Here is a 21,586-nt window from a genome sequence, read left to right on the forward strand (position 1 = left end):
ATACACAAACACTAAGACACATATTAATGTAATAAATTAAAATGAGGGGTAGATATCTTTTAATGGGGAGGATTAAAGAGATTAGGAGGGATTCTAAAAATAGGCCAAGCACCATAACAGAGTAGAAAAAAAAGATGGCCCGCGCCCAAGCAAACTGTGTGGTGCCATTTGTACGAGATTTCCAATGCGAGGACGCACTCCACTTTGCACATGGCAACACAAACTCCGCCCGCACACAGAACTCCCCTTAGCACAGGGGAATTTTTTAGCCACTTTGCAGGGCTTTGCTAAGCTGAATTCCACAAACTCCACCCAGGCCTACAGTTGACATAACAAGATGGCGCCTGCTGTGGAGTGGAGGTAGTATTCATGAACATTTAGCACCAGTATGATTTGTTTCATCCAGAAGAAGAAGCTTCTTACTGTATTGAGTTAAGTGGTAAAAAAGCTAAGAATTCTATGAAGCAAGTGTATAAAAAGAGACAAATGGAATTCCTTTGGTTTCTTTCAAGGCTTATTCTAAAAGGTTGCCCTACTTAGGTGTTATTTCAAAAGACACTGTGGCGCTTCTCAGATGCTTTAAGATCGTGCTGTCTTTGAAGCAAAAAATTGGAGAAAATCATCTCTCTCATCCAAGCGAAGAATGAGGATTTAGAGGCCCGCACTAGGCGGAACAATATACGCATTATAGGGCTACCGGAGTCCACGAATGTGGGGAACATGGAGACCTACGTAGAGCGCCTGATCACTGAGATCTATGGGACCATGAACTTTTCACCTATGTTCATCATTGAATGAGCGCAACGTTCCCTTGCCGCTAAGCCTGTCCCTGGTGCGCCGCCACGCCCAATAATCGCTAGGGTACTCAATTACAGAGACTGTGACTCCCTCCTGCGCATGGCCAGGGAGAAGGGAAAGATTGAACATCAAGGGAATTCCCCAACCTTTTTTCCGGATTTCACTGTGGCTGTGCAGGCAGCTCGTAGAGAGTTTGGGGCTGTAAAGAAATTTTTGCAAACTGAGGGAGTCCCGTATGCGATGCTGTATCCGGCCCGCCTGCAGATAAAATCCGACAATGCTTTTAAAAATTTCACTTCTCCCAAGGCCGTTATGGATCACGCTAAACAATTGAAGAAGCGGCGGCGCGAATCGCAGCCTACTTCTGAGAGTGAGGAATGAGGGGGAAGAGTATCATTATTACCATGCTCCGAATTGCATTATGATGTATGAGATAGGGAGTCCTGGGTTTTTATGGAGGTTATTCTGAATTGCATGCGGCTGGGACAGGGATAACGTTTTTTTTTTCTTTTTGTGTGCACTGGATATCCTCTTTGTTCTCGCAATTTAGCTATGAACGCCCTCAGAGGCTTCAGGACATATTGGTTGCATTATACTACAGATACTATTGTTATTGCTTGGCCACCTACTATATGATAGGAGGCCAGAAGTTCTCATCACCCCCCAATGGGTGTACCCCATATTTGCACTCTGTTCTTTGGTTTGGGTTAGGATGGGGATGTCCAGGGGCAGGATGGCTTTAATAAGATGGGTGTGCAGAAGTGGGAGGGGGTTGGGGTTCTGGGTGGGTGGGGAGGCATGTTGAGGGGTTGCGAATGTTGAATTGGGAGTGTACTGTGCATGTTGCCCTTTGGTTTTAAACTTGCAATAACTTGCTTGTCTTTGTTTGGCCTGGAATGTTTGATCTGTCACTTTGGCAGCTTTTACCATTATGGTGTTCCACCGAGTATGAATAGTACCGTTCGTTTTCTCTCCTGGAATGTGCGAGGGCTGAACTCCCCAAAGAAGATACGGTCGGTCTTCGCTTATCTGGATCATATGGGGGTTCAGGTGGCCCTGCTACAAGAGTCACATCTTACAGTGGAGTCGGCCGGAAAGTTGGGTGCACGATGGGCGAGTGTTGAGGTTGCGTCATCCTACTCCTTCTACCCTAGGGGAGTGTTGGTGCTAGTAAAAAAGGGAGCCCCCTTTTCAATGATTCGAGTGGAGACGGATGAGGAGGGACGAGTGGCGATGCTTTATGGTTGCTTGGGAGGCATGAGTGTGTTGATAGTAAATGTGTACTGCCTGAATGTAGATGACCCGTCTTTCTTTTCTGATGTATGGCGCAGAATCCCAGGGTTCCCCCCTGCAATGATTATCTGGGGGGGAGATTTTAATGTATGCCTGGATCAAATGCTGGATAGATCAGCAAGCAGTGAAACGCACCCTAAGCAGGCTTTCGAGGCACTTAGTGTTATCTGTGATGCAGGTTACCTTTATGATGCGTGGAGATGTCGCCATCCTGATAGCAGGGAGAGCATGTTTATATCCACTGTGCATGGGTCTTGGTCCCTGTTGGACTTTTTGTTGCTCTCTGAGACTGTCTGCTCGTGGGTGAAGGGGTGAAACATGAATCGCGGACTTTGTTGCATCATTCGCCGGTGACACTGGACCTGCAGATCCCCACGTGTGAATGCCCGCCTTATTCGTGGCGCTTAAAGCCATCGGAATTGGCTGACACTGTATTTAAACATACTGTCACTGAGGCGATAGATAACTTTTTTCGTAAAAATGAGGGCACTGTCGACAGTGCTGGGGTGCTGTGGGAAGCCTTTAAAGCTCCTATCAGAGGGGTGTGTATCGGTGCCCAGGCAGGAGTGCTGCGAGATATCCGGGGCCGCATTAAAAAGCTGGCCTCCGATATCTCAGCATTCGAACGAGAGTATGAACTTCACCCATCCCCGGCGGCGCTGGCAGAAATACGGTCACTTGTTACAGAGCATGATGAAACAGTGGATCAGGAACTACTCCCCTGTGATCTCCGTAGAAAAGCTTGATATTATGGGGAGGGCGGGTGTCCGAGCAGGTCTTTGGAGCAGAAGTTGGCTGCGCCTAGGACCCAGGAGCACATTGCGGAAATGTTACATAGTGACGGTGAGCCTCACTACTCTACTCCTGAAATCAGTGACATCATTGTCCAATTCTATACTCAGTTATATGCCGTTAAAGAGACTCCATCTCCTGAGGCCATCAACTCATATCTTGATGATGTGGCATTGGGCTGGCTATCTAACACGCACAGAGAGTATTTGACGTTGCCGATCGATGAGGAGAATGTTAAGATGGCCATAATGTTGTTGCCGACGTGCAAGGCGGCCGGAATGGATGGTCTGCCCAGCGAATTTTATTAGGCGTTTGCGCATGTCCTTGCCCCGCTGCTATTGGAAGTGTATGCAGAGGCCTATGACTCTGGGTCACTGCCACCTTCCCTTCGAGAGGCCTTGCTTGTGACGCTGCTGAAGTCTGACAAAGCTCCGAACAAATGTGAATCGTATAGGCCGCTCTCTATTATAAATAATGATGCAAAGATACTTGCAAAAATGATCGCAACTCGGTTGCAGCCATTGATTTCACTCTTGGTCTTACCAGACCAGTCCGGCTTTGTCACGGCGCGCTCCACAACACACAATCTTCGAACCATTTTCTCCACTTTACATTACTTTGATCCTGGTGTCCAAGCTGTGGCCGTTTTGCTCGACGCAGCAAAAGCTTTTGATTCTTTACAATGGTAGTACATGTTCACGGTTCTGCTGCGGGTGGGCTTTCCCCCCTTCTTTTTGCAATGGATGAGAGGTGCACGTGAACGGGTGGGTGTCCTCACGGATTCCGATTGGGGGCGGCACGAGACAGGGATGCCCACTGTCCCCTATGCTTTTTTCCCTCGCCCTTGAACACCTCGTCTGTAAGCTTCAACAATTGCACGGTGCGGCTGCATTGCGGTTTCGTCGGAGACCGCTGGTAGTATCATTATATGCAGACGACATGTTGCTCTATGTTTGGGAGCCAGAGATGTACCTGCCTGAGCTACTTAGGGAATATATCAAGTTTGAGAGCTTTTGGGGACTGTGGATTAATTGGTCAAAATCGGTGGTCTTCTCCCTTACTGCTCACACGAAGGAGGTCGCCTTGGAAATCCCGCTAACCTGGACTTCGGACCCTGTCAAATACTTGGAGGTCTGGATACATAGGGACCCGGAAGTGGTGATTTCAGAGAACTATGGGCGGGCGATCACGAATCTCACAGAGAAAGCTAAGAGATGGGCTGACCTACCCCTGCCATTAGCAGATCGCATCGCAATTGTTAAAATGTCTTTTCTCCCCAAACTATTATAATTCTTCATCAATTTTCCTATTAAACTGAACATGGCATTATTCAAGTCCCTTCAGTCTGCGTTGACGACATTTGTATGGGGCGGGAAGAGGTCCCGGTGTAGATGGGACCTGTTGGTGCAACCATTTGAGCAGGGAGGCTTTGAGGCTCCGGACTTTCGACTTTATCATCTCTGCGCCCAAGCGCAGTTCACTCATTATTGGCACTTCCCGCAGCGCTTTCAGCCCCATGTTGCTATAGAAGCAGATGCGGTGCTCCCCATGGTGGTGCAGGCGGCGACTCTGTCGGGTGGCACGGGTGGCCCCCGGGCGGAGATTAATCCTGTCCATTGTACGGCTTGGGCTTGGCAGCAACTGGCAGAAAGGGCCCAACTAACATACCTCTATGCTCTGTTGCTACCCCTAGCGCCCCATCCGGACATATCAACTGCGTGAGAGAAACGTTCCCTGAGCGACTTGCCTGAGGCAGGAATCACGAGGCCCGGAGAGCTCTATGAGAAGGGTCACTTCAAATCCCTGCAGGAGGTACAGAAGGGTGTGAAGAGGGGCTTTATGTTCGGCTTTACATATGTGTCGGTGCGTCAGGCTATCAAGGCTGCGGATCCGGACTACCCGTCTGAACCCACTCCCATGTTGGTGGGTGCAGAATGACAGGGTCTAATTACTAGGTTATATAATGCATCGTTGCATGAGCAAGATCAGCAGCATCACCCCTCTTATATGAAGTGGCAGGGAATCATCAGAGATACTTTCACCCCTGATGTGTGGCTTTCTTGTTGTACACTTACTGGCCAAATAACGGTGAACTGCAACCTGAGAATAATACACTTTAAATTTCTGCACCAACTGTATAATACCCCGGTACAGCTCTTTCACTATGGACTGCGAGAGGCTGCTAATTGTTTGCGATGCGGGATGGCGGATGCTGATTTCATGCATGTGGCATGGCAGTTTCTGGCTTGTGTTTGCTTTCTGGGAGGAGGTGGTAAAGATGCTAGTGGAGGTCGTTCAGGAACCAGTACACTGCACTCCTGAACTCTGTTTGCTAGGGTATGTTAAACATTTTAAGCCCTGTAACAAGTGAATAGTTGCACTGTCCTCTCTGTTTGCAAAACAAGCTGTGGCACAATGTTGGGGGCGAAGGCGGCTCCGACCAAAATAAAGTGGCTCCGGGATCTATTGTACTGTAAATCTCAGTTACTAACCTATGAGGAGGAACTTCCTGAAAGTTAACGTCCAAAGGATTTCTTGGCCCCACTAACTGCATACTTACTGACTTGTCCTGATTTTGTGTAAATCTACATTTATATGGCAGTGCTGGATTCTAATCCAGGCTCATGAACGGTCCTCTGCACAGTTTCATGGTGAGAGTGTTTCTCTATCCAATAACCGTTGTTGGTGGATTATTTATGACTCTGCTGTACTTTACCTTCCAGGTCTCTGGAACATTAGTTTTTTGCTTTCCTTGCCTGATGTTAATATGCCATGTGTACATCTCTCATTGCTTTGATATTCTATTTGTACCAGTTCTGGGGTGGGTGGGGGCCAATTGGGAGGGGGGTCTGTTTCTATGGGGGGTTACTAATGCAATACCAGACATGTCTATGATGTTTCTACTGTTGATGAAAATCAATAAATACATTTTTTTTTTAAACAAAAAAACACTCATAAAATAAACATAATGCCCCAGTGGCCAACATATTCATGATGTGTGAGACACACACACACTGCAGATTTTGCTCTTAAAAAAAGTCAAATGCTGCTACCGACTTCACTCTTAAAGAAAACATAAAGCAAACTAAACAACAAAACCATATCACTCAGGGTCACCATCCATGGTGCCACGGAATACTAGGCTAGGGTGCCCCGGCCTGGGTCGCCTCTAATGCAAAGCTAGGTGAGAGTCTCTTCCTATTCTCCCTGTAATATAAACAAAAGAAAGAAAGGCATCAAACAAAGCGGACAACTACATCTGTGAAATGTATACAATAATTCAATGTAACATGGAGCTCCTCATCTGAATTCCATTTAGGTTTTGGTAGTTGCCTCAATAATCATCCTGGTTTCAATTTTACACAATTTAGCTACCCTATCAATCCCTCTGGCGTCAATAGTGATATGTTCTATGCTAAAGAAATTGAGGTGTTTCCTGTTGCTATAGTCATGTGACTCAAAGTGGTGCCCTACTGGTTAGTGCTTGTCCCTATTAGTGATGACTCTAGTGTGTTCAAGGATTCTTTTGCGTACTGGGCGTATGGTACGTACCACAAGTTACAGGGACATTGTAGAACATAAATCATAAAGGTGGTGCTGCAAGTAATAAACTGTGGTATCTTTTTATATTTGGTAGTCTGATGGATTTCCATTATGCTGAAATTACTAGAGTATTGGCATGCTTTACATTTCCCGCATGTATGGAAACCTGTGAGCTTGGATCCTGTAGCCCTATGCAAGAATTTGTCTTGTTGTGACACATTTTAAAGCAAAACATAATGTTACAGAGGTTCACTGAACAAGGTAATCTCTAGTGGGTTCTAGACAAAGCAGACAGAGAATCAACACATGGTCTAGGAATTAGAAACGTTTTGGTACTGCTAATAATGAGAGGACAGGCAGTGAAGATAACTCTGCGAGGCTGATCAAAACTTTCAATATAGAATCTGGTGCAGCCCTGGGATCCTAGCAAAGAACTGGGGGCTGTTAAAATGTGACCCAATAATCAGTAACACCATATGAGATACTCAGAGAGTCACCTACCTCGGAAACAGATTGCATACAGACGTACTAGTATAAAATGAGGCTAAAGCTAAACGTAAAAGTGCCTCTAAGGAATAGTCTACAGCCTGTCACATAGCGCATGCAGCCTATTATGCTGATAAAATTGAGAATACACATAATTCATCCAATTAGCCTTTCGTGATTGACAAATCACTTTTAGATCCAGTGTAAGCATCTTCGCCTCTATCTCCTTCTCAGCAGAACTGTGAGGACTTAGGTAAGTTGTTTAATAATAAGGTTGTCGATATTTACTCTTCGTTGGCCGTTTCAGGTGATTTGGAGCAGCGTGTATTTTCAAGTAACCCCCAGAATCATACCTTAATAGAACTCTGGGGCATATTATCAGGGGGTTTATCTCCGCTTTTTTGGCTTTAAAAGCCAAGAAAGCTGAGATAAAATTATCTCCCTATTACTTAGCTGTCGCTAACACCAGTTAGCAACAGCTAGTAGGAGATAGAGACCATCTTGGGCCCCGCTTTGCATGTCAGTGAAATTTATCACTAATGACATGCAAAGTGGGCATGCCAAGATGTTAGCGACTGGAAACAGTCGCTAACATCGCTATCTCCTATTACCTACTTTTAGCGCGAATATCTCCAAAAGCTAACGCCTGCCCAGAGCAGTTCTTAGCCATGTTATCCAATGGTAGGTGGCTAACATGGCTAAGAGCATTAGCTCGGTAATGCATGAATATCGCTGACTTTTCACCGATATTCATGCATTTCCGCCGATTTTTATCGCTTAGGAGATAAACCTTGATAATAGCAAGGCTCCTAAGTGATAAAAATCGCCGCAGCTCGGCGATAAAAATATTGCCGCTGTAAAGACGGGTCTTAATCAAGTTCCTTTACCAAGTACTTTATTGGCAACTCTGCTTAACGTAGCATGAACGATCACAACAAGTCCTCTGTCTCCCGTCAACTGACCCACCCTGGAACCCCACATACGAGTTCCTATTCCGAGAACCTACCCCACATTCCTAACAAGAATACTACAACACAACACATCTTCTCCCTTACAATAATAAATAAACAGAAGGAAACTATATACAACACAAAGGAAAAAAAAAAAAAAAATTGACTAGACTAACATATAATCTCTAAGTCTGTGAGGAGTATGAATGACTTCCAAATCTACCCAATCTCATTGTATCAGTACAAGTTTGTTCACCCAAGCCTTCACCTTCTATGCAATTACCTTCTTCAATTATTTCTTCATCTTCCATTCCATCTTCCACTTCATCTTCCCACAACCATTCCCCAAACATAGCTGTAGTTTCCCCAACATCCTCCTCCTCTGCTTTTTTTTACATTTTTACACTTAGCTATTCAACCCATATGCCATACCCGACCATCGCTAAGTCTGGCTGAATTTTTCAGACACTCCACAACCCTACAAGGTTTGGAAAAAACACTTTCTCCCTTAGCCACTTTTCCCCACTTCTTGGTTTTTACCCAATCTCCTACTGCAAGTTCTTCCACCCTTGTCACATTTTTCTTATCATAGTTCCTTTTGTACACTTGTTGTGCTTTTATGATATTCTCCTTTACTTTTTCTGGTGACCATTCAACATGTTTCGTACTATCCATCCAACCAGTATTGTCCCTTGTGATCGGTTCCCTACCCCTCATCATCACAAATGGACTCAAACCAGTGTGAGAAGGTGTGAGGCGACAGCCCCACAACATTTTTTTAAGCTCATCTTCCCAATTCTTTTTATTCTGGCATGCAATTTGTATTGTCCCTTTAATGACGCGATTAAATCGCTCTACAACTCCATTACCAGAGGGATGATATGCAGATGTCAACGCATGTGTAATACCATTCCTTTAAAAAAAATCTTCTACCTTCACTGCTGTAAAATGTGTTCCATTATCACTGATAATTCTTTTAGGCAATCCTTCTCTCAAGAATATACCCTTAAGAAAGTCGATCACAGTCTCTGCATCAGCTTTTTTACAATTTCTAATTCAACCCATTTAGTGAAGTAGTCTATTAAAACTATAATAAAACTACCCTCATACTTGTTCTGGACTGGACCAACAAAATCAATTGCAATCAAATCCCAAACCATTTCAGGACATTTTACTGGTAACAATGGTGGTTTTAACGTCATCAAGCTTTTATCCGAATCAGCACATTCCTTGCACTCCCTCACCACTCTTTCCACCTCAATATCTACACCTGGCCACCAATATGAGCTCTTAACTCTTTTCTTGTTCCTAACAACACCAAAATGTCCTTCATGACATAAATCTACTATTCTTTTCCGAAGAGTTTTCGGTGGTACAACCTTTCCTCCTCTGAAAACAGATCCTGACTCTACACTCAACTCACTTCTTACCTCCCAAAAACTTCTTTCTTCTTCTACATCTGGTTTCCTTCCACCCCAACCTTCTAAGACCCTCTCTTTTACTTTCTCCATCAACTCGTCTTTTCCATAATGCTCAAACCACTCTTTTTCTCCAATCAATTCCTCGAACTCTTCCTCCACCACAGCAATTTGATATTCATCCCACGCACTTCTAGGTACTTCTTTAATTGGTAAGGGCATTCTACTTAAACAGTATGCAATTTTATTTTGTACTCCAGGAACATATTTTATCCGGTAATTGTAATCCTGCAATCTCATTGAAAGTCTTGCTATTCTCGCTGATGCCCTAATCATCCCTTTTGTAGTCAACAAATTCACCAGTGGTTTATGGTCAATTCTTACATCAAACTCATTTCCCCATAAATACACTCTGAAGTGTTCCATACCCCACACACAACCAAGGGTCTCCCTTTCTATTACCGAATACAGTTCTTCTGCTGGTGTCAAACTCCTTGATGCAAATCCAATTACAACTTCTTTCTCTACACCTTCATTTTGCGTCAAAACCACCCCCAAACCTTTTCCGCTAGCGTCCACTGTTAACACACTCCTCAATTCCGGATCAAATTCCTTAATTGGTGTGGCACAACATACTTCTCTTTTAAGGACCTCAAAACGTTTGCACTTCTCACTCCATTCGAATTTACATTTTTGTTTCAACAACTGCCTTAAATCATAGGATTTCTCTGAAAAATTCTTCACGAATTTCGAATAATACTCCGTCAGCCCTAAAAACGAACGGAGTTCATCCTTATTTTTAGGCTCCAGAGCCTCACTCACCGCCTGTAACAATTCTTTCTTTGGAGAGATACCGTCTGCACCAATATTATGGCCTAAATAAGCCACTTTTTGCTTAGCAAATTTACACTTCCCATACTCTGCCGTCAGCCCCATATTTCTCAAAACATTGAATACATCCTTCAATCTTAGGTCATGAGTCTTTCTATTTTCTCCCATTACCAATATGTCGTCCTGGAAAAACAACACCCCTGAAATCCCTCTTAGAATTTCACTCATAATCCTCTGGAAAACTGCCGCCGCAGAGGCTAGCCCAAACGGCATTCTGACATATTGGAAACACCCAAAAGGCGTAATAAAGGACGTTATCTTCCTGCTTTCTTTGTGCAATTGAACCTGATGGCACGCTGACGATAGATCAACTGTTGAAAACCATCTCATACCCTTCGTTTTAGCCAACAACTCATATACTTAGGTAAGGGGTATTTATCTACTAAGATTTCTTTGTTCACACCTCTCAAATCCACACAAAGTCTAATCTCTCCTTTTGATTTCCTAGCTACCACAATCGGAGACATCCATACAGAGGACTCTATTCTCTCGATTATTCCCGATGTCTCCAACCTCTCCAACTCTTTCTCCAATTCATTCCTCACTGTAAACAGAACATTTCTTACTTTATAATTTACAGGAACAGCATTCTCTTTTAACTTTATGTATTGTATCCCCCTGAGCACACTTGTAGTAATCTAAATGTAAATTTAAACAGTGTTGTAGTTACACAAATTGTAAATACTTGGCAAGCCACAAGGTATCAAAGTGAATTCAAGTCCATTCATCAGTAGTTGCCGTCTCTTTGTATCTCCAAAATGTATTCCAATCCAATGTTCAATATTTCTATACAATTCAGTATAACAGTCCAGTGTAGAGATGGTACATCAGCCAACACGTGTTTCGTCGTGTATTTATACAACACTTAGACTTCCTCAGGGCTCGGACAAATACTTGTATCCAGTAGGAAAAAGGTTCCTTATCTTGTGTCAAGTTAAGGCTCAATATATTCAAAACTCGTTCCAAAGGACTTCACTTATAATCCAATTCCTCATATGGCAGTATCAAAATAAGTGATCACAAGTAAATTCTGAGGATATGTACATGTATATGTAACACTCTGGTATCGTCCTCTTATTAAGAGTGGAGCGCCCATTAACTGTCAGTATCCAATTCTTTGCTACTCTTTTAACTTTATTTCATGTTTGAACCCCTTTAGCACACCAATTTTTCCTGAGAATACATCACTGTTCTCTTCTTTAATTTTTTTTGTAAAATCATCATTCTCTTCCAATACCATAACTTGCTCTTTTGCATTAGGGTTAAGTATTATATCTAAGCTCGATTGATCTTTCCATCCTAAAACACTTGGTCCATACTCTGCCACATACATTCTTCCCTCTGCTACTCTCCCTTTGAACACAAATGTCACATCTCTACACCCCACAATAGAAATGCTTTTCCCAGTGAATCCTCTCGGATTGATGTCACTTTTCATTAAATCAACGCCAATTTCTTTCTCGAATTTTTCCTTCCACATATCCAAATTGACAATAGTATAAGGCGATCCTGAATCAGCCACTAATATTACTTTTACCCCGCCACTTCAATTTCACATTTGGGTTTGTTCCTTCCATTACTCTTTACATCCAAAATAAAATCCCTTTTTATAAAAATGTCATCATCATCTGAATCTTCTTCTTCATCTTGCTTCCTTTTTTCGTCTTCTTCCTTTGTCACATATTTTATCCTTGTAAATTTTTCCCTTCTATAACAAACTCTTGCATAGTGACCAATTAATCCACACACTGTACATTTTTGATCTTTTGCTCTACATGCTTGACTGTTCGCCAAATGTGTATAACTTCCGCATCTATAACACGCCAAGTTGGTTGTGCCTTCTCTTCTGTATTCATTCTTTGTCCCTTGAAAATACTTCTTCTCCGACTTCCTCTCATTAAATTTATCTCTCTTCTCTGCACCAACGCTGCTCGCTCTTATCGTTTTCCTTACTACGCACAACTCTTCTTTTTCTTTTCCCTTCTCATCGTCCAAGGCTGCTTTTGCACACCTGACTGATACTTCAGCTTTCCTCACTACGGCTAACACTTTGTTGAGTGTTCCATCTCCCATGGTCCATAATCTTTCTTGCACCCTCTTATTATTTGTGAGCATGATGATTTGATCTCTTATTAACTCTTCAATCTGTCCAAATCTGCATTTCTCTGCCATTCTTTTCAAAACTCCTAAGTAATCATCAATTTTTTCATCCTGTTCTTGTTTTCTCCTGAAAAACTTGTATCTGTCAATTGCTACACATACTGTTGGTGCATAATACCTCTCTAAGTCGTCCAACGCATTCTCATATACATCTGTTTCTTCATCACTTCTTTCTTTTTTTTGCATCCATTCATATTGTCTAATTCCTTCTGGTCCTAAGGAATGCAGTAATATTCCTTTTTTTATTTCCGGTGTCATTTCCTCATTTTTAATAGTGAACATGTAATTTTTAAAATATACTTTTCACTCTTGCCATCTTATTCTCGGTTCACCAGGCTCTGTTAAGAATCGTATTGGTGGTGTCAAAGTGACGTTTGTGCTGCACACATTTTCTTTTTATTATAATATTTTTTACGCTTTTAATAAACTTCTCTTCTTTTTTTTTTATCTTTGTTCGTCCTCCTCCTTTCTTTTATTTATCTTTTTGTTCCATTTCCACTCTTCAAAATAGACTTTTCAACTTTTAAACTGCTATTCTTTTTACTTTCATTCATTTCCTTCTTTAAAACGAATACGAGTTTTCCCAACTCGTTAAAATGGCCGCTGACGTGATGACGTCACACGCTAGCCAATCAGCGTGTGCACACTCACTTCCTTCTTCACGCGTCACAATCACCAAGACGCTGCCTCTCCTGCTGCCGTGCGCATTGCCTGAGTCACTCTCCACGCGCCTCTCACTGCTTCTATCGTCGCACGCGATTCCACGCGCTTCTCAGCTGACACGTGCTGCTTCTCAGCTGACACGCGCTGCTTAACACGGTAACACGTTATTTTCTTCCTCTTTCTTTTTTAAATTAAAAAAGTCATTTACTTCTCACTCCGTCATTCCGCTCACCTACGTCTTTGTCAATTTCACCATCAGTTCCTCTTCCGAATTATCCTCGTCCGTCTGTATCTTCTTTTCACTTCACTTCACTTCTTTTCTTCAAACTCCGTGGGTCTACGCAGAGTTGCCCAATCCTCCGTCGCCAAAATTGTAAAGACGGATCTCAATCAAGTTCCTTTACCAAGTACTTTATTGGCAACTCTGCTTAACGTAGCATGAACGATCACAACAAGTCCTCTGTCTCCCGTCAACTGTCCCACCCTGGAACCCCTATTCTAAGAACCTACCCCACATTCCTAACAAGAATACTACAACACAACAGCCGCTAAGCCAAAATAGCGATAATTATCGCTAGTTGTTGGTAATATGCCCCTCTGTCTGTTAGATTCCACTATTCTTGAGACTCTGCTTGATTATATTAAATCTAGCTCTCCCTGTGGTCCTGTATTAGCAGGATTTGAGAGGGAGATAAAGGGTGTGCTGTTTCCATATTTACTCCACCCCTTAAATTCATCACTGCTGGAAGGCTATGTTCCAACAATTTGGAAACAAGCTACAGTGGTATTTTTGCTCATTAAACCCACTCTTAATGTCACTGTCTGGACTCATTTCGAATGTATCTAATTTCTGCTGATCTGCCCCAAGATTGTGGAAAAACATGTTAATTATCATTTTTCGACATACTTGGAGGACCATGACTTACTATATTCCTTTCAGTCAATCTTCCATTCCGGTTTCAGCACTGTAACAGCCTGTCTCAGTGCTGTGGAACATCTTAGAATGCATCTAGATTGTGGTGGTACTGTGGCTCTCTTTTATTAGAACTTAGCACAACTTTTGACCCGTATCCCACTCAGTCCTGTGTCATAGATTAGCTGAAATTGGCATCCAGAACTCTGCCCTATTCTGGTATACTTCCTTTCTACAAGATTGCTCATTCCAAGTGTTCACCATTCCACACAAGTCCCCAGTGCTGCATCTTTACTGTGATGTGCCTCAGGGCTCCTCCCTGAGCCCTACATTATTCAATATCTAAGTTCCAACTTTGACCAACTTAGTTGAGGCCCACGGTCTGTCCTCCTTTTTGTATGCTGATGATACTCAGATCATTGTGTAGCTTAGTGCAAAACATGACACAAGTGGATACAGCTTCAACCTCTGCCACAGTGAGGTGGCAGGGCTGATGAGATCAAATTACCTTAAACTGAATGGTGACTAGACAGAAGAGCTAGGGGTGGGTAATCAGCCTCAGTTCTGGGGCCCACAATGGTGGACAAACAACATAGGGCTGCTGCCTACTCCCAGTGTGGTAGTTAAGAACTTGGGCATTTGGCTTGATTAGAGGCTCTCGATGGATCATTAAATATCTAAAATCATGGCCTGTTGTTTTGGCCTACTTAAATGTCTGAGGAAAATGATCTGTCTTCTTCCACTCTCAACTCAAAACCATTGTACAATCTCTGATCATCTATAGGCTAGACTAGGGTAATGTGCTATAGCTAGGCACGTCAAACAATTGCTAAAAAAGCTTCAGATTATACAAATGCGGCAGCTCAATTGCTTTGTCATGTGCCAAGGTTCTCTTTGGTTAATTCCTATATATGCACTCTTCATTGGTTACTAATAGATAAGTGGTTTTAATTAAAACATCGTGCTAAATTCACAAGGCCTTGAATGGTTGTGGTCCCACCTATCTCAGGTCACTGGTTCAATTCTGCACTCCAAAGTCACCCCTTGTGCTGGGAATCAACTTCTGACTAACCCACCTCATTTTAAATTAGGGCTTAAGGTTTGCAGGTCTTTTGAAATTCTCTCCCTTTAAAAATCCATGCCTGTACGCTTTTCTGGTCTTTGTGCGCCCAGTAAATATTAGGGTGGTTGTTCTTAACACTTTGACTTCTGTGGGCACCCACTTAATCACTGCTAGAATCCGGGACCCCCACTGAAATGTTACTGTGCCACTGGAGTCAAACTATCCTGGCTGATGAGGGGTGAAACCCCGAAACCGGTCCTAGGATGCTTGGTTCCAGTCCAGGGAGGATGTGGCTTGGCAGTTCGGGCTGGACTGTTACAATGGTGGAGAGTGGGCACTGGCAATATGTATAATAGTGCTACTTATTGTTCTTCAATAGAGTGTACTATGTATTTTCTCTCCTAACACAGAGAATTCCCCATCTAAATATGAGATTCTATCCTTGTGCTTATTGTGGGAAAATTTCACAATTGAAGGGTTCTGGTTTAGAAATTGGCGACAACCATACTCTGTTCCAGATTATTATGATGTCATCTAAATATCTTTCCCAGATTTGTATGTGTTATGTCTAGTCCTTGGCACCATGGGACGAGGCATGTCTCCTCTCATACTAACCCATAAACAGGTTGGCTTAGAAGGTGAAAACCCTGGAACCATCAGAAATAACATTCAGACATATGTCTGTTAACTCTTTATTTTTATTATGACCTATGTGTCTTTCTCTAAGTTTTTCTATACATCTTGAATTATTTGCTTGGTAATCTTTCTCACTGATTTGTATGTTTAGAAGTGTGGGGTGTGCCTAATCTGCATGGGGTCATTTAAGGAGGACAGAAAGAGAATTAGAGCTTTGGGTCATATAGATGTAGCTTGTTATGGGAAACAGTTGATAGAAGTAAACAAGCATCTGCCATGCAATAGGTCTCGCATTGGATCTATTGACATTGTAAATGAAAATGCCTTTTATTTATGTTTTGGTTTTTAAAACATAAATAAAAGGCATTGTAATTTATAATGGGAATAGATTTAAACTCTTGCAAATGCGAGACCTATTGCATTTCAAATGCTTGAAGGCATCGCTGAGTTGCCCCCTTCTGTCTCTCATGACCCCTGCATTTGGTAGGGTCAGACCTCTCAAAATTCTCACCGAACTGGGTAATAGCATATTGTGTACAGTTTTCATTGTTTTTTTGCTTTGCATTCTTAGCATTTTAGGGCATGCAGTCCTGATTTCATAATGGGATAAAAATGTCTACCAGTTCCAGAAATCGAAGCAAACACCTGGACTAGACAGGGCTACTCAAGCATGGCCCTGAGAAGCTCTTCTGTTTACCAGATGATCGCATTCTAGTCCAGCCAATGGTGTAGCAAGGGTTCTATAGACCCAAATGCAAACAAGGTAAATAAGGCGTCTGCCCTTCTCATGGTTTTAAAAAGTCCTTGCTACTCTAAATTTGCTGAAATAATGGCGGCCTGAGTGCTGCTTTCCCTTCGAGAAACATTTTTAATCTAGAACTTTACTTATACTGTTCCTAGGTTGTGAACCATTATTCCAACTCGCATAAAACAAAGGGTCGGTAATTGAAGTTCAGAACTAGAACTCTACCCACCCCTCCCCACCCATGTCCCTGATCACGGAATGTAATCCGTAAAACCAGGTCTTTGGGGGAAGTCCTAACAAGAGCTATTGAAGGCACTAGTGAGTTAAAACGGCACATATTGTTTAAAAAAAAAAAACTAAATATGTGCTTGATAAATGAGGTGTCATACATCCTTACAGCTTGGAGATAAAGCTCTTTCATGCTTATACCGTCAGCCATTACATTGCTTCTGCCTTTTGTGTATAGAATTCACTTCATTGCATTTAATTGTCTTTCGACAGACAAGCATCCAATATCACTCGAGAGAATGAACTACTGGAGCCATCAAGCTGTCAGTTTATTAAAGGAATCGGTATGTAACAATGGCTGCTGTTTTTCTATTTTTGCACTAGACAAATATATAATTCGATAAAAATTTTCATTTACTGTTAAAGAAAATCAAAGCTAGAAAATGGAATTTATCTTCATGAACGAGACTGTAATTTCGCAGACATTGATTTTGCATTAGAACATTGGAATGGTGGGAGGTCAACTTAAAACAAGGGCGTGGCTCAGTGCCAATAATGAACAATATTTCTCCTGATTTAGTTTGTAACATTTCATGTTCTCTGAGTGGAATGTTTTAATGGCATCATAGCCCTTCATCCTCAGGCTAAACTGGTTGCTCGAGGCTCTCTCCCTTGTTCTACTTGGGTTCAGGGCCTTTAACAACTATTACAGCCCTTGGCAGCAGATTGTAATACTATATTGCTTTCATACTCTTTGAAGATGATCTGAAGAGGGTCATACAAACGTTTGTGGAAGATCTTAAATTATTCCTATTTCAAGTCTTTCTAAAAGAAATGTTCACTCCTTTCAAATTTACTTACACTTTTCCACCGAGTATCCAACACCTCTGTTTTTATATACTTTGGCCTCAAGGCACCCAAACTTCTATGTATGCACACCTCTCCTGAACCACTTCAGATTATATCCGACATCTCTATACTTTCCTGAGACCTCTCTATAAATGTATCATTAGCATTTATTTTAATGGTATGGCTTACATGAAGTTTTGCAAAACTAGTTAGTGGCATGTTAAACAGTTTTTTTTAAAGAGATTACCCCTTTTATTTAAATATTGAGGTAACATTGTACAAAATAGATGAACATATCTACAACAATGTAATGCCATTGTGTTTTGAGAGCACCAGTTCGCACATAGCAGAAACTGGCCATGAGGTACAGATATCCCTAAGGATATCGCTATGTATTAATCTTATCTTGTCTTTAGAAAATATAATTATCTCCTATCATTTCTCATTTACCAAGCAAAAACTTCTAACGTCTTTTGATGTGTTAAAATTCTTCAGAAAGAAAATGCATCCGCATAGATGTTGAACCTCAGAAAGAATTTTAAATTGTAGTTATGTAAAATCACATACCATAATGTAAATTTGTATAACAATGACTACCCGTTTAGTGCACTTTCGCCATAGGATTAGTTCCATGCTACACAAAAAAACACGTAATTTAAATATATTCAATAACACAAAGGTACAATGAAGTTGCCTAAAACAATTAAGTAAATGTGAGATGCAGGAGAAAAATCTTATACATCACAAGCAAGAATGGTAGGTATGGCTCTGTACAAACCCGTATAAAAACATCCAGGGCTTATTTCTGACTGCTAGATTAGTATGTCTTTGGAAGAAAGCAATTTTCTGCCACACATTATATCAGTAGTTTTGCTCCCTCTCATGTGTCAGGGCAGTAACTGGTTCCCCATCAGGCAAACTTCAAGGTGTGGTGACAGTGACAACTCCTATAGGGTTAATGCCCCCACAATACCCTCTCAAATGCAATGCACCATGCAACCCAATTATTCACCTGACCCCAAGTAAAGCAACCCCATCCTCCTTCACATCATATTGAACACACCCAACTACCAACAGAAACAACATATCTTTTCCTTTTCAGTGCATATTCTATGTTCCATGATCATCATACACAACCTCGATGCACTCTTCATAACTAAAAGATGACTCACTCGCACATACACAGCCTGCACACCCTTGTCCCTAGGCGCTGCAGATTTCAAAACTTTGATTAGAAAATACGTACACAAAACGCAAACGCACTTAGGCCCAGTTTTACTAATATTTTGTATCAGGGTTGTGTCACTTCTGTAGTGCTGCTCCTAGGCAAAATCCTTTTTGCCATTTACTAAGTCTCACAAAGACACTTTCTGTGGTTTAGCAAATACAAATAAACACAATGCAGCACATAGCCCTGTCTGTGCTACTTTCCATTGGGTAGGCATTGCATGGCCGGAGCACAGGCATTCCCACTATCCACCCATGTATATTGACTGAAATCCAGATTTCCAAAGATTTTTCATCCTGAGTTTGCAGCAAGATGGTGCGCTTCCTCGACAGCGGTGTAATGTGGAGAAATAGCTTTATTTCTCCTTGTTACTTCCTCTTTCAATGTGTCCTGTGTAATGCAGCACACATTGAAAGAGGATGAGGAATATTCCTCTAAGGAGTGGTACCTTCCTGCACAAAAACAATACTGGCCGCAACACATGATCCCTTGCAACATGGTGCAAGGGTGCTTGCGTTGGCACTAGGCTGCACAAAGTGGAGCAGAATTGCAGCATAGTAGATATGGCATATTTCTGTTCTCTCATGCAATGCAACCCAGCAGGTTGCCTTGCTCCATTGCATTGTGTTCCGTGAAACAAAATTAAATCTGCCCCTTAGAGTCATCTGTAAAATATATAGACCTCCTTTCTTGGAACTTACGTTGTCATCTTCAAACTTATTGCTCTGATTTCTCTAGTAACCTATATGCTCACCTGTAATTTCCTCATTTCCACAGATACCTTGACCTGATCTAGAGACCACTTGACCATAGCAACACCTGCAGTGAGGAAATTGCTAACCTTTTCACAAATGCATGCATTAACCTCACATCTAGGAACCCATTATCTAATTCTCCCAAAATACCTTGGCACAATGAACATGCAACCTGCGCTTGATGAAATCATAAACATTTTAGCATGAAACAACATGTCATTGCACCTACACACATCATGGGTAGCACTGTCAACTTCATCATCACTTCCTTTTAATCTCAACTGCATCCATCCAATGCAACTGAACTTGATGACCTTCTGCCATCCCAGCTACATTCCACCAAGCACTGAGTATCACCTTGAACTATAAACTATAAAGTCCTTATGTTGAGATTATTATTATTCATAATTTGAAACAGCTGAAACCCAAGCCAGGCAAATGCTCTCCTTTTTGGAAGACCTTTTAAATACAGGCGCATTTAATACCTTTACTAGAGCTATGTAAAATATTTTTTTCTTGAAAAAATTCAAAACATCCAAGTAAGATTTTAAGGTAACCCTTTCATGGAATCAATGGCATTTCTTTTCCAGACTTCCATCTCGAAATTGGGCTAATTTCTTTCTAATTCCTTCCAGCTGTCCATATAAATTAAGAAAGCATCCCTTGAATTACTAAAATTAGGCTCACCATTTGACCTATGTCTACCTCTTCTTTTACCGGTAGCCATAGACATTTGACCTATGTCTACCTCTTCTTTTACCGGTAGCCACAGACATGGTCACCCTCTCCGGCTATCACTAAAATATATAATCTCTCTTTCTATTCCTCTAAAGTGCCATCCAGTTAGAAACATGTCACAGTGTTACCGGCATTGAAGAAGGTGTCATCTAAACCAATACTACTAAGCAATTATTGGCCAATTTCTCTCTTTTCCAACCATCTTGGGGGCATATCAACAAGCGACGGCGATAAATATCGCTAAGCGCGTTTAGTGCTACTTCATTTATCGCCGGCTATAGCTGGATGTTATCGCCCGGATAAGGTGTTGTCAACAACGCGTTTCTCCAGGGCGATAAAAAATCCAGCAAAAGCGGCGATATGCTGGATTATCGCTGGAAATCCAGCGATATTCCCGCAGCTATAGGGGAAAGCTTGATGATAGCCCCTGGTGGCTTTAGCCCGCCAATCCACCCCCCATTACAAATATAGCTAAGTCTCAATTTAAGCATACGTAAACTTGCGGCGATAACCGCGATTAGCACAGGTTTTAATATTGCCATAGGTGGGGGGGCACATGTTTGTAAATACTGCGATGTGCAGTTAGCGTCTTTTTCCATGTTGTATACCGCAGGAACGCCTACTTTGCATCTCATTAGAGATGCGATGCCGGGCGTTAGCAAAAGCAGTGCTAGGACAAGGAAACACACGCTAGCATGTCCTTGCTAATACTGCGATGCCATTATCGCCGCTTTTCGGTCGAAAACAGCCGCAAAAGTGGCAGAAATGGGCTTGATAATATGCCCCTCAGACGTCAAAGAAAGAACATATTTTAAAGCCAGTAATCGATTGGACATCATGCAGTTGGGGTTACAGTCTCATTTCAGCAGCTAAATGTCTTTATTGGCTCCTCATTTGCAGATGTGCTGTTTTCAATGCACTTTTACTGGTTCATAGGGCCTATTAATATTCCAGTCCCCTGTACCTTTGTTACCAATGCCAGTGCTACAACCTGTCCCATTTATTAAGGTCAGACTCCCCTCATCTATTACAAATTCTTCATTTCTGAAGGACCCGTTAAGGCAGCTGTTCTTTTTCCCATCTAGCTGCCAAAACCTGAACTCCCTTCCTCCTATCATCCATGTGATCCTCAGTCTAAACGAGGAAGCAGCTTAATACCTGGCCATTCAGCAGAGGTCATGCTTGTCCTCCAAGACATGTTTCAATCCTTTAGCATCACCCTTTGGAGTAGCTGTGCACGTTATAATTAGCCTTAGTTTACTGCCTCACTGAAGCAAGGCTTACTCACCCAATGCCCACTGTTCCACTCAAAGAAACATACAAGTATGATTTGACTCTCTGCATTAGAAATTTGAAGTGCATGTTGACATCCAGGCCACAAAGAAATGATTAACTATTAACACTAAGCCAACCATACCTGGTACTTTGGCTTATTCC

At 42.1% G+C, this 21,586-nt stretch overlaps 2 protein-coding genes across 4 annotated transcripts in view; both read left to right on the forward strand.

Moving 5' to 3' along the window:
* LOC147689044 (serum paraoxonase/arylesterase 2-like) overlaps window positions 1-21,586 on the forward strand; it is a 130,392-nt gene that overhangs the window by 16,374 nt on the left and 92,432 nt on the right. For 2 of the 3 annotated variants that reach the window (XM_086941934.1, XM_086941936.1), the window contains one exon: window positions 16,853-16,923. The exons of the other annotated variant lie outside the window; for it this stretch is intronic. In XM_086941934.1, the coding sequence (XP_086798060.1) occupies window positions 16,853-16,923 (71 nt within the window). The remainder of the gene's footprint in view (window positions 1-16,852; window positions 16,924-21,586) is intronic. 3 annotated transcript variants of the gene reach the window in all.
* LOC147689045 (serum paraoxonase/arylesterase 2-like) overlaps window positions 1-21,586 on the forward strand; it is an 856,840-nt gene that overhangs the window by 16,339 nt on the left and 818,915 nt on the right. The window lies entirely within an intron of this gene.

This window comes from Lissotriton vulgaris, chromosome 10 (assembly GCF_964263255.1).
Source record: "Lissotriton vulgaris chromosome 10, aLisVul1.2, whole genome shotgun sequence".
In the NCBI taxonomy this organism is placed as follows: Eukaryota; Metazoa; Chordata; class Amphibia; order Caudata; family Salamandridae; genus Lissotriton; species Lissotriton vulgaris.